This window comes from Haliotis rufescens, unplaced genomic scaffold (assembly GCF_023055435.1).
Source record: "Haliotis rufescens isolate VD_foot unplaced genomic scaffold, xgHalRufe1.0.p SCAF_16, whole genome shotgun sequence".
Taxonomy (NCBI): Eukaryota; Metazoa; Mollusca; class Gastropoda; order Lepetellida; family Haliotidae; genus Haliotis; species Haliotis rufescens.
Window position 1 is genome coordinate 11672991 of NW_025963846.1, and position 13775 is coordinate 11686765.

At 41.2% G+C, this 13775-nt stretch overlaps 1 protein-coding gene across 1 annotated transcript; it reads right to left on the bottom strand.

Annotated features, from left to right (window-relative positions):
- Window positions 1–3613: 3613 nt before the first annotated feature.
- On the bottom strand, window positions 3614–12686 carry LOC124137065 (sepiapterin reductase-like). The gene is made up of 4 exons (XM_046503205.2): window positions 12417–12686; window positions 9662–9911; window positions 8545–8697; window positions 3614–4549 (listed from the first exon to the last, which is right to left on the bottom strand). The coding sequence occupies exons 1-4, from the start codon at window positions 12660–12662 to the stop codon at window positions 4437–4439; spliced, it is 762 nt and encodes a 253-aa protein (XP_046359161.2). The 5' UTR covers window positions 12663–12686; the 3' UTR covers window positions 3614–4436.
- Between the last annotated feature and the right edge of the window lie 1089 nt (window positions 12687–13775).

Consider the following 13775-nt stretch of genomic DNA (forward strand, 5'->3'; position numbering starts at 1 on the left):
GTCAGGCTCGCTGACTTGGTTGATGCATGTCATCGATCCCGATTGCGTGGATCGATGCTCATGATGTTAATCACTGGATTGTCTGGTCCAGACACGAATATTTTACAGACCGCCGTCATATAGCTGGAATATTGCTGAGTGTGGCGTTAAACAACAAACAAACAAATTAAAACACTGTTTAACTGTTGATTTATTAACTTAACATTGAAACGTCACTAACGCTACATAGGCTCGCTGACTTGGTTGATGTGCGTGGATCGATGCTCATGAAGTCAATCTCTTGATTGTCCGGTCCACACTCGATTATTTACAGACCGCCGTCATGTAGCTAGAATATTGCTGCGTGCAGCGTTAAACACAAAAAATAAACAAACACGCCTTTCACTTAACTTGTTCTGAAAATAGTGTTCAGCAGACTATCAGATAGTTACAGATCGCTGGATCTCTGCTGAGCGATGGTCGGGCTGCTGATTGGCGTATCAATATGCCGATGCTTATCTCACCAGCCTCATTTACACCCCGGTCACGTGACACATACTTGTCAACAATGTACACATACACAAAGCGGTTTCCTCCCAGCTTGTTCACATTTGACTAGCACAGACTGAATCGTTTTCAGTCTAGTTTATACATTGTACAGTGTTCGTGGTAACGGCTGATTTCCTTTCAGGGAGTGACCTAGTTCAGTGAGGTTACACGTGACCAAGGGCAGACGACACCCATGTGTACCCAACCCCCGTGTGGTCAGTTTCACGTTATATATAAAACAATCTTTAAATAGCCAACACAGACTGAGAACAGAGGTGTACAAACGAACGCGGAGGTCACATTTATGACTGACTCTCAGGAATAAAGTTATCTTGTTTAGAAATATATATCTACAAAATATAAGTTTTTAAAAAATCCAAATGGAGTCCTTAATTAATAGACTTGAGTTGGACTCCTTTTTTACTTTTGTCTCTAGTGTCTGCGAGACAGACAAGTTACATTTACGAACGGATCAAATACTGAACAGGGTCAATACATAATTATTGAACCGTATAAATTCACGTGGACTATGGTTACATAACAAAACAACTTTCATATAACATTTTCATCAAGTGAAACGAAAAACAGAACAACTTATTCCCTGTACGACACTGGCTGTCATTCTTGTCGTATTTTGCTGGTTGCTTACTATAAGAGCCAATCACAACCTTGTTTGGCGAGTTTCGGTCAACGGAGGGGCCTTCTGTGGGTTGTGTAACCGTGGTTCAGTGAATATGGTTTTGTTATATTCAACGCAACGACACCGTCGTTCTATGAATTCTGGTCGCGTTGCCTGTATGGCTGCAAGATAGTCCCTTTGTGACTTCGATGCGCATGATGTCAATCACTGGATTGTCTGATCCATACTCGATTATTTACAGACTGTCGTCATATAGGTGGAATACTGCTGAGTGCGGCGTTAAACAAGTGAGGTTGAGATGAAATTGGGTTTAACGTCGCCTTAAAGATTATTGCACTTATATGTGTGTGGCTGTTTGTACTAGTCCGGACTAATGCCGATGTTTAGTGATAGCCCACTTAGATACCATGCCGCAGTGTCACTTGAATACCCCACTCAGACACAGTATGCTGACTCCGAGCCGACCAGTCCTTGTTTTAGCCCCTTAATGCCGAGCGCTAGACAGGGTAAAAACAAGTACCATCTTTTAATGTTTTTTGGTATGACGCAGCCGGGCGGAAGCTCTACCATTAGACCACAGAGGCGGTCAACTGATCTGAGTATGCACGAGCATTTATCCAGCACATTCCAGTGCGCGCTATACATATATATGTATGGTTAATTTTTTATTTTTTTTGTTCGTTGTTTAACGCCACTCAGCAATACTCCAGCTATGTGACGGCGGTATATGGTTAATAATGGTGGCAAGCTCAGGGAGTTTGTGACCACTTTTCAAATTATTTAAGTTATTTCACAGCATTTCAACATATTATTGAAGGGAAGTCCGGTATTCTGTCATGGGCCAGGAAATTCTTTTAAAATACATATATATACTGTTCCCGAAAATGCTGAAGAAAAAGAAAAATGTCCAAAGGGTCTACACACAGATATAATTCACTGGGCAAGCTGGTTGTTCTGAACACATTGTGCTATGGTTATATGCCCTTTTCGCAGTATTCCAGCAATATCACGGCGGGGGGATGCCATTAATGGGTCTCACATGTTGCACCCATGTCGGGAATCGAATCCGGGTCTTTGGCGTGAAGAGCAAACACTACAACCTCGAGGCTACCCCACCGCCCCTAATCCGTAGGAGGGACCACTTATAGGACAAATGTGAGTGAGTTGGGTTTAACGCCGCTTTTAACAGTATTTCAGTTATATCACGGCGTGTCAGCTTAATGTGGGAGGAAAGCCCGAAGTGATGCAGGTCTCAGACGTTTACCACTTCGGTGAAACCCACGAGCACGGGTATGGTGCTTACAAACCTAGAAACATAATCGAGGCGAACCGGAAATCGAACCCACAATCATAGGTTTCTGGTGTACCCAAGGGACGCAACTCTGCACAGCGAATCGCGGCGCCTTAGACGTTTTATTTTACATGTCTGTATGAACAATGTGTCCTTTCATACACTGTTACAATTAAATAGAGGATGGTTACATCAGCACGATTAAACAGCTATGCATAGTCATACATCATACATGAATATTCACACATATGTGAAAAAAATGCTTTACATCAGCCCTGAGTCATAACTATACATCTAGTTATCCGATAAGATGGATAACTGTGTTGTTGTAGTCTCAGACATGTACGTAGCCATTGATGGATCTGTCCTTAGCTCTCACCACCCTGGTCGACTGCAACATCGAGACGGTTTCTAGGCGGTTGTCATGGGTGTACCTCGCGGAGCTCGTACATTCTCGATAATACTGTTATAATAGATAAGGTTCATGTTATTTGGAGGGCAGTACCATATTGCGTGTGTTGATGTTCAGCATGGCATGACTGAACTTACGCAATAATCAGTGCACCATACAATTCCAATGGACAATGCTCATATAAAAAGTTAAGTCAAGTTTCCTCATAAATCATAACATGTGATACATAGAGATTATACCAGTATATGCCATCTTCCCGAGGCAAGGGAGTTAACTGACTTTAAAAGTCCAGTTTCCACCCTTGCCGAACTTGGCTGGAATACCTGGGCTCTATCCTAGCGCCACCAGTGGCCATTACGAGTTATGTCCCTTCTATGCCTCTCCTATGGACTAATCAGATTCCATCTCTTGTATCACTTGCATTTGCTTCAAGCAAAATGGCGGCGCCCAGTCAAGACGATCTGATCGAATAAGATCTATATTGTGCTAAAACAGGTCTTACATCGCGAAGTGCATCAAATCAAGTGAGCACATTGATTAAAAACATGAACAGATTTGGAAAATATCTGTTGACAACGAGATGGCGGTACACATGCTTTACAAATCTTTAAATCGACCGAAATCTGCACGACAGTTTACAAACCGGATTTCGATTTCGCTGCGTGATTTTGATTGGACTATGCAAAGACTCGTTAGTCCAGCCCAAATATAACACAATAATACCAGCCCAGTTCGGCAAGGATGGAAACTGGTCTTTTGTAGCTATTTAACTCTCTTGCCTGGGGAAGATGGTATATGCAGGAAAGAAAGACAGTACTGGCGCCAATGTATGCTCTATAACCGATAATGGACACTGCCAACGTAAATCAATGACATTCTTTAGGTGACGTTAGCTTTGATTTCCTCAAGCGGTAATAGATCATCTGTGTAATAGGGGATCCGTAAATTAGGTAATGTGCGTGGGTACTCAAATAAAGAACCGCTAATAACCCCACTGTCTCGCCACTACATTCACAGGTATTGAACCCCAATCAGCGCCATACTTACCACACACGGACCAACCACTGAGAGTGAGAAAGCAGCATCTCACAAATAGGGAGGGAATAGTGTTCTGATTTTTCATGGATGGTAATTAACTCAAAATCCCAACACGCTCACAATAAGTAGATTTTCAAACTTCAATCTTTTATGTGCATCTAAACATTCAAATATTTAGACTCAGTCAGAAGCTATACATTGGGTGAACTCGGGAATTGGGTATATTATTCATTTCGAGAAAGACTCGAAAAGTTATGCCAAATGCGCAGCAATTTGACAGGGGAAATCGAGAGGACGACAGGTAATTTGTAGCAAGCGTAACAGAATTTACAGGCACTACGGGGTAGTAGAATAAGAATTTTATTAGCCCGAGGTACTTTCTACTAACCTCGGGCCTACAGGCAAGCATTAATTCCCATACCTTCTTGTAATACATCATATACCACGTAAGTATGTTATTCAATCCAACATTTTGAAATGTACCATATTATGCAAAGATTCCAACAGTCTTTCTTGTTTTACTGATATCATTGATCATCGAAGTAATCAACATGAGCTCCACTTTCAAAAACATTTTTCTCCAGTATGGCGATGAGTCTGTTGACTGTAGTGTCAGGGGTGAGGAAACGCTTCTTCATGTCTGAAAGACAAATGCATTTTAGATTATTGTAGTACAGAAGTGTCTTTTTAAACTCGTTCAATCATGTAACCTTAGGTAATAAATACCATCCCTGTTAAAATTTAAAAAAAGTTTTGGCTCAGACACAAAGATCTTGTACACTGAGTGTGTGAGTGAGTTGGGTTTAACTTTGAACAGTACTCCAGTTATATCACGGTGCGTGGAGGAAAGCCCGAAGTGATGCGTCTCTGACGTGTGCCACTTTGCATTGGTACAGTGCTGACAAACCTAGAAACATGATGGTTGCAAACCCGGATTCAAACCAACATCATAGGTTTCTGATGTGCCCAAGGGACAAAACTCTGCACGACGATTTTGTACAGAGCACTTTTACACTATATCAATATCACCTTAAGCAGTAATGGCATCATAAGAATCCAGATGCTTTCAGCATGTTAAGGAAGCAGTGCTGATGAACGGCCAGAATTATGCTTCTCAGTTGTTGGTATTGCCAATTTTATTAGTTGTATTGTTACAGATTTTGAAATTGAAAAAATATGTTTTAATGACAAGGGGGCAACCCGACTCTTAATGTTATTTCTACCCAAAGCAATATTTTTAAAGGCAACACAATCTTAAAATAATCCAATTCAGCAAAACACTATTACATAGGCTTCAGAATCATATTTCATTCATACGAGTAATGCAACAATAGTTCCAGGTCAAAACAGTTGTTTTGAAACACAATTAGCAGAGTTGAAAGCGCAAACTTATAAAGGGTTGAAAAATAGTATGTGAATGAATGTTTATCTAATACCCAAGTCAGCTATATTCAAGCCACAACAGCCTTAGAAATGTTTAAGACGTTTTAATAAGACTAGTCCAGAGCACTTTTTGAAACCTTATTTCACAAGTTCTAAGAGCGTGTGGTGGCACGGGTGGCCAAATCGTCTAAGGCGCCGCGATTTGCTGTGCAGAGTTGTATTATATATATATATATATATATATATATATATATATATATATATATATATATATATATATATTATATATGTTTATCATGTGTACATTTGTTTGAAATTAATAATCATATTGACTTTTACAGAGTATTGATTATAGTACAAAATCTATTTCTACCACATTTCTATGTCTACAGTGTTTATTTACACTATATAGTGTAGATTTTCATCTCACTGACAAGTTTATTCCGAGTACCGTGATGGGATTCGAACCACAGACCTTCTGTTCCGTGGACGGACGCCTTGTCCACATGACCAAAGAGGTTAACCCCGTCAGCAAGCTGACAAGGTAAGGATGTCATCTGTGGGATGACTCCACGCCCTGCTACATACTCTTCCGTCAACAGAAGGCACGTCCCGGGCCGCAAAGTAGGGTACTGAGATTTATTTTGCTCAAATTTAAAATGAACGTGCTCAGCCCCACGCTGGGCGCCAGTGTCGCGGCCATAAAATTTCCGAGCACCGTGATGGGATTCGAACCACGGACCTTCTGATCCGAGGTCGAACGCCTTGTCCACATGACCAAAGAGGTTAACCCCGTCAGCATGCTGACAAGGTAAGGATGCCATCTGTGGGATGACTTCACGCGCCCTGCTACACGTGCATGCGTGCGTTGAGCGTACGACTCCTGGGGATCAAACCCCCGACCTTGAACTCTCCAGAAGGTGTGACCCCGTGTGCGATGAGAAGGAAAACTAAGAGATCAAGCACAGGCCACTTCCGGTTGGTAAGCAAGGGAAGGAGGCGGCCTAGGTGTAGAAAAATGGGGTTCTGTGTCATAGGTGATCGAGGTGGGGGAGATTGTAATGGTTGTCAGAATCTTTTTTTTCAATTTGCCCGCTAAGCTTATTTCGTTCGAAATCCCACCAGGTAAACCCTTGTTAAGGAGTGAGTATGATTTTTAGCCGCTTTTACCAATATTCCAGCAATATTACAGCGGGGACATCAGAAATTGGAGTTACACATTGTACCTATGTTAGGAATCAAACCCAGCCATCGGCGTGACCCAGTTCGTTAAATAACAAGAAAACACTCAAATTGATTGACACCAAGATCATCGAACTACGCAATTGGAATATGATGTTATGCATCGACCAAATCGGCGAGCCTGACTACCCAATCCTGTTCGTCGCCTCTTACGGCAAGCATGGGTTGCTGAAGACCTATTCTAACCTGGCTCTTTACTTAAAAAGTAGATCGAAGGAAATGGAAGCAATTTCTGGCACAAATGTAAACATGTTGAAATGGTATCAAAACTGCCAACAACATTGGCAGATGCACATACTCAAATAATAGATCACATTCTTTTCACACTTGGCATGTGGTTATAATAATGTAAATGAAAATACTAAGGGCTCCATATGGCAAAAAAGTCATACTAGATAAGGTCTTTTTGTAACAACCACAGATGCACATACTCAAAATATTATCACGTAGTTGGAGATCATTTCAATACCGGGACTAATCAATAACGGAGATTCCTTGTCTCTTGTTTTACAGTTTTTGGTCAGTTTCTTTTTTGTATTTCTTTCTTTCAAAGAATAGTAATTGTGATCATGATGAGTTGAGTTACTTGGTCTTTTTCTATGTACCGTTTTTTTTATCCAGTGTCAGTAACTGTTGTGGAATGTGGTTTACTTGTAACACTTACTGGTTTGAGTTCATATGATGATGATTGATTGGTTTGTCGTTTAACGCCGCACTCGGCAATATTCCAACTATATGACGGCGTTCTGTAAAATAATCGAGTCTGGACCAGATTAATATCATGAGCGTCGATCCACGCAATTGGGATCGATGCCATGCATCAACCAAAGCCTGACCACCCGATCCCGTTAGTCGCCTCTTACGACAAGCATAGTCGCCTGGTATACTGTTAAGATGTAACGTAACAATTCATCCATCCATAAACAGAAGTAAAACTGCTTGTCCATTCGGATCAGTCTGACCCAAACCATTCCGCTGATGAGAGTAAAATAATGCATACGAATCAAAATCCGTAAAAATTGCAATAGAGACATCATTAAAAGTTACCAAAAGTGACTGGGATATCAATATTGCTTGTTGAAATAATTCTATGACATTTGTTTTCCCTGTGACGGGGCCATAAAACTGATTATGACCTAAATACCCCTCATAACCTAAATACCCCTCATAACCTAAATACCCCTCATAGCCTTTGGTGTTAACTATGTGACTGTAGAGAGCTGTGCCTTCATCCAACAGATTATCGCGGTCAGTGGAACACGGTACAGACGCAAATAGATTTGAGCCATGGGACACAAAATATATGATAGCGACAAGAGCTACGGCTGTACATTGAATTCCATTAAACGGTTGAAAAATACTACAGCCTTGATGCAAATTCGCCGACACACATTTCCGATTTTGCTTTGACTTTGCTACCAAACGTTTCACATGTGGCTATGCGGTGCACTGATTTAAAAAAACACGGGGGACTGGGTTAATTCAAAATACGGAATATAACTATTCCAAATATTTCCAGTGAACATGAGCATCAACGCAATCAAAAGTGTGGTATGTAGAATGTGGAATTCAGCCATATTACATTTAAATTGAGATGTCGTCTTTGTTCATGAATAAGCATATTCAGAACTTATTTTATATTATGCTGTTATTTACGATCTCTGGAGTACAGTTCTTCTTTTGTATGCACCGTGAAAATCAGAAAATTAGTCCTTGAGGGGAAAAAAAGGACATCGGATTACACATGAATGGTTTAATAATGTCAGCTAATGACCAGAAACGGCCAGGTGCATCAATTAACTACATAAAGACGATTTTGAAGTATCTCCTATTGCTGGAAATTTGTATGTTTTGTTTCCGTAAATGCGTGGCTTGAAATTCAAATAAACCAACATGTCGACATACATGATACAAAATTAACGTTTCCCCTATACTTCCCCGCCTTCAGGGCGGGAAAGAATAATCAATTCAAATCGTTTCTCACTGCTACTGATCCCGTGTAGCACATACCTTTTATGGCTTCGAGAAGGTTTTCATCTTTTGTTTTTTGGAGACTCGAATGGAACATGTCCGTGTCAACAGGACCCGGGGCATAGTTCAAAACCCGGAAGTCGGGGTGCTCCAGTGCCAGCGTCCTCATGAACATGTCACGGAAAGCCTTGCCTGGAACATACAAATATGGTGCTTATTCTTCCTATTTACGATACTTACTACACTACAGGGTCAAATTGCACAAAGCGATCTTAGCGCGACGACGATTGGACTTACCATGCTTCAGAAGAGGTTCATGAGTGGAAGCGCTTACATCCCTTTCTGCAGGTGGGAGTCATCAGTTCTGTTGGTAAATTATCTTAACGAAGATCGTTTCGAAATTCCAGACCCTTGGCGCTCAGAATATCAGAAGCACATCAATATGATTTATCCATCAATATTTTATACTCAATCATTTTTTAATAATTTTTTGGTTTAACGCCGCACTTAGCAATATTCTAGTTATATGACGGCAGTCTGTAAATAATCGTGTCTTGACTTGACAATCCAGTGATTGACATCATGAGCATCAATATATACAATTGGGATACGATAAGATCCATTAGTCGCCGCTTACGACAAGACGCCATCGATTGCCGAAGAGCAAATCTAACCCAAATTATACGGGCCACCTCAATCATTAATCATTGTCCAAGAGTATCATTGGATTTTCTGTCCCCTTTGACACTTATGTGATTGACAAGATTCAGGAAAAACGTGGCAAACATGCAGACCTCGCTTTCGAAATGTCACGCTTACATCTCAAGTACCAAGTTGTCCGACTTCCCATTGTTCTCGGTGCCTTAGGTTTGGTACCTCCCAATCTGTTGACTGACATTGGGAGAGTACCCGGATCAGCCCTTCTGACAATCTGGGTAATGCAGAAGGTTGCAGTGTTTGGGAGTCTTCACATTATCCGAAAAGTTCTGGGTGGGTTTGACTGTCAGCGCTTCTGAAGTCTCATTCGCTGTCTGGGCTGCGTGTAGAGGTGGCAAGGGCCCTGAGCTGATGATGAGCCTAACCAGCCTGACTGTGTCAGGATCACCCAAACCCTCTTTAATATGTAAACAACAACAATAATAGTAATAATAATAACCTGAACCATAAAGTCCCCAGCTGGCCGTAGGTTGCAGAGCAGAGGCTGAAGTAATGTTGACAACCACTTTAGAAGGTACATCTTTAAACTCCTGCATAAAACGAGCATTCACTGCAACAAGTCCGGCCACGTTAATGTTGAGGTATTGGGACACTTGGTTCACCTCTGTCAAATTCTCACAGAACTCGCTTCCAATAGACGCAGCGTTGTGTATGATCACTGCTTGCTGGAACTCGCTTGCCGTTCTTCCCTGCAACAGCGTCAATCGGGTGAGAAGGACAACGTATTTCAAGTGTCATCTATGTTACAAATTGTCAGCGTTTCGAAGATGTTGGGTTTCTTAATAAGAAGATATTTAGACTAGTGATTTTCATTACCTATATCTAAGTCTCCATACAAAATCCCAAGCTGACCCAAACAACACATTGTCCGTCCCTTACCTTGTTTACAAACATCTACAGAGTGATAAGTGTGGCGAACTTTTGAAAAAAAACCAATATAGCTGAATGTATACATGCATATGTCCATCAGTGAAATTTGTGACATATGCTTGTATACATTTCTCTAAAATGAAAACAGCTTTGAAAAAAAGAAGTCGAAAAGAAACAACTGCCACTGACAAATCGACAAACAACCAACCAAAGATCATAGAAGGGAAATAAGTCCAATTCTGAAGTAACAGTTGTGAAGGTATGAAATGAGTGGCACACCGCTTTGAGTGAGTTGAGTTTAACGCTGGTTTGAACAGTATTTCAGTTATATCACGGCATGTGGGAGGAAAGCTCGAAGTGATGGAGGTCTCAGACGTTTACCGCTTTGGTGGAACCCACGAGCACGGGCATGGTGCTGACAAACCTAGAAACATAATCAGGGCGTAACACTGCTTTGAACAGTATCAAAGGTAAATAAATTGATATAAGATAACTACAAGAGGTATTGGCATTTACTAGTGCACACAAAAAGAAGCAGATCCGTAAACGATACAAAAACCTCAAAGTGTGACCTTGACCTTTGACAAACAGCACAACATTAGACTTGCTAGGATGGAAAAGAAAGATACACAGTATGCCTGAAGAGAGGTAACCATGCATCGGGTGCTAAAAATGACATACCGCCTTATCAAGCGTCCTACGGGGTGAGGTGAGGTGAAATGGGGTTTAACGTCGCGTCCAGGATTATTGCACTTATATAGCGACGTGCATGCATGTGTGTGTGTGTGTGTGTGTGTGTGTTTGTCTCTGTGTGTGTGTGTGTGTGTGTGTGTGTGTGTGTGTGTGTGTGTTTGTGTGTGTGTGTGTGTGTGTGTGTGTGGCTGCTTGACTGATGCCGATTTATAGTGCTAGCTCACTGAGATACCATGCCGCAGTTTAACATGAAAACCCCACTCAGACACAGTCACAGACACAGTATACTGACTCCGAGCCGGGGATCGTCCTACGACAATAAAGGACGTATCATTTTTACGGGGGTCAGAGGTTTTTGCTGCACGAAAGTACTGAAAACAATGTCCTCCCCGAAAGCTGTTCATATCATCCGATGATTCTCCCCATGTCCTTGTACAGATTATGAAAGCCCATATATTCATGACCCTCCCCAAATGTGTATCATTTATTATGACCCGTCCCTAGAAACTGTCATATTTTTGGTCACGTGATATTATATATATTGACATGCAAACGATGCCGACATGTGAATTTTAGAAGTTCTGTGATTTTAAAGTTAATTTCAACACTTTTAAATAGGATATGAAATAGTATGAATCCCAATGGTAATACGTTTCTAGGGTAATCTCCTAGAGTAGGCCTATGTTTTAACAACGTCTAAGTAGCCATAGTAATAATACCTTCCCACGTGGTTTCAATTTGGAGAAGTCATTTATCCGAGCACAGGAATATATACATTGGCACCCAAGTAGATATCTATCATACGGGGGCGGTCGGGTAGCCTAGTGGTTAAAGCGTTCGCTCGTCATGCTGAAGACCAGGGTTCGATTCCCGACATGGGTACAATGTGTGAAGCCCATTTCTGGTGTTCCCCGCCGTGATATTGCTGGAATATTGCTAAAAGCGGCGTAAAACCATACTCACTCACTCTATCATACGAGGCTAGAGGCCTCGAAGGGTGGTTTGGGCGATGAATGTACGTGACAGTCAAACAAGTAGAGATTGCTGCAGAGCATCAATAGCTCCCCACAATATAATGTTATGTGCAGAGGAAGGAAGTGGAGAGAAATGGTGTAAAGTACAAATTGCTTGTTATTAATGTAGTTATCTTTAGAAAGCACAACAAAAGAAACAGTGTCTTTAAATGGTCAGCACAAGGAAAACCCAGGCAAGAAAGCTGGGCCTGTCAGGCAGAACGTGATATATACCCACTATTTGTACCAATAAAAACAAATAAATGATTACAAGTCCTATTTAGATAACACAACAAATGTCATTCTTAAACATGCTTTTGCAGCAGATATCAATATTTCTGGTCAAAATGTTGGCAAGTTAAGAACATAAGTTTTCAGGGCGGGGAAGAATTAAGCACGGACCTACTTAACATGGTCACAGAGGTCCGTGAATTATGTGACATGCTGACGAAAGTACCTGGTGACTTCTGACAGCCCCTGTGCTCTCGGACAATTCAGATAACGCTGTGATGTCTGTTCGCCGTCACCCCATGAGTAATTATATGATACCTCAATGTTATGACTAAACGTCAGCCTTTGTTTACAATCTGTGCGATGTAAATAACTCGATGTACCTACCTGAAGACAGTCTTTGAGCCATGTATCGTACTGATGTTGATCAAGCGATCCCTGGTCAAAAACACGGGTCAGACACGCAACACCGGGATTTGCTTGCGTTGACAATGTCTTCGTCACAGCCAGCTGTTCCGAATCCCTCGCTAACGCTACGACGAGGGATCCTGACTGAAATTTAGACGCAAAGTTGACGACGATACTTCTTCCAATACCTCTGCTGGCACCGATTACAATACATACTGTTTTCATAGAAAACAGTGTTTTCCCAGAGAGCTCAGCCATTGTCGCTAGGTACGAGTGACAGCGAGGTGTTTGTGAAACTGTCTCACTTTAATACTGATAGGTCCTGCAGCTACCGTAAACTCTTGAATAAACGCGCGACATTTATGTATTTCGGAAGGTTCCGAGACCCGGCGTTTTTTCAAGGCGGACTTTTATTTTTTTCAGAAGGGGATTTTTGCACCAAGGCCTTGTGTTTTCTTTTCACGTGCTGTTCCTCCAACTTTTACGGTATGGATCCTTACAGACATTAATTGGTGTGATTCACGGTATTTTCACTCTTTAAAATCTCAGTGAAGCGTACAGACAGGAACGTATTGTAACAAAACTGTTTTAATCGTATTGATTCATGTTTTCTACTGGTACCAAACCACTCATTAATGATCCATGAATAGGGTGCTACCGGTCGCTCGATAAAGCGCAAGTTAAGGTGCGGTAATGGTTTGGGCGAACAATCTTCCAAACTTTAAACTGGATGTTTTGAAAAAGGAGCATTACGTAACCAAATTTTGTTTTAGTTTATTCAAGGATTTACGGTAAGCTGGGGCCTGCGTACCAGTCTCACATACCACAACAAAAGGTTAGTCAGACACCTCATTTGTCAGACTGCTTAAAGCACCATAGTCTGTCTTACAGACCCTGATACAAATATATATCAAATACAGCCCATGCAAGTCTATAATGTTTGGCAAGTCTAGATCACTGCAGTATCTGAAAATGAAGAGAGTCACTGGGCTCCTTTTTATTATATTTTTATTAAGATAACTGAACAACTGTTTTTTTATGTACGATATGTTCATTTTAGAGACTAGATGTTAGTCTAATCTCAAATGGTCAAAGCCCCATATTAATAAACTGCCGAGCAAGCGAAAGTTGAATTCGACTACCCAAATACAATTGTTACCTATATACAAGTTACTAGGCTGTAAACAGTCGCCGAAACACTGCAAATCAACGCATAACGAGGAGACCCGTATGAAATATATAAGCACCGAATATCATTTCTTGTTTGTTACAATTTTAGCATTCATCAAACATGGGTCCATACTTTCCGTTGCCCAGCAGTGTATTGGATAGATTGTT

Coding starts and splice junctions, on each gene's coding strand:
- LOC124137065 (XM_046503205.2), bottom strand. CDS start 12,662: ATGAAAACAGTATGTATTGTAATCGGTGCCAGCAGAGGTATTGGAAGA. Junction 8,698..9,661: donor CTGGGGACTTTATGGTTCAG/GTTATTATTATT, acceptor TGTATGTTCCAG/GCAAGGCTTTCCGTGACATG. Junction 4,550..8,544: donor CCTTCTCGAAGCCATAAAAG/GTATGTGCTACA, acceptor TTTGTCTTTCAG/ACATGAAGAAGCGTTTCCTC.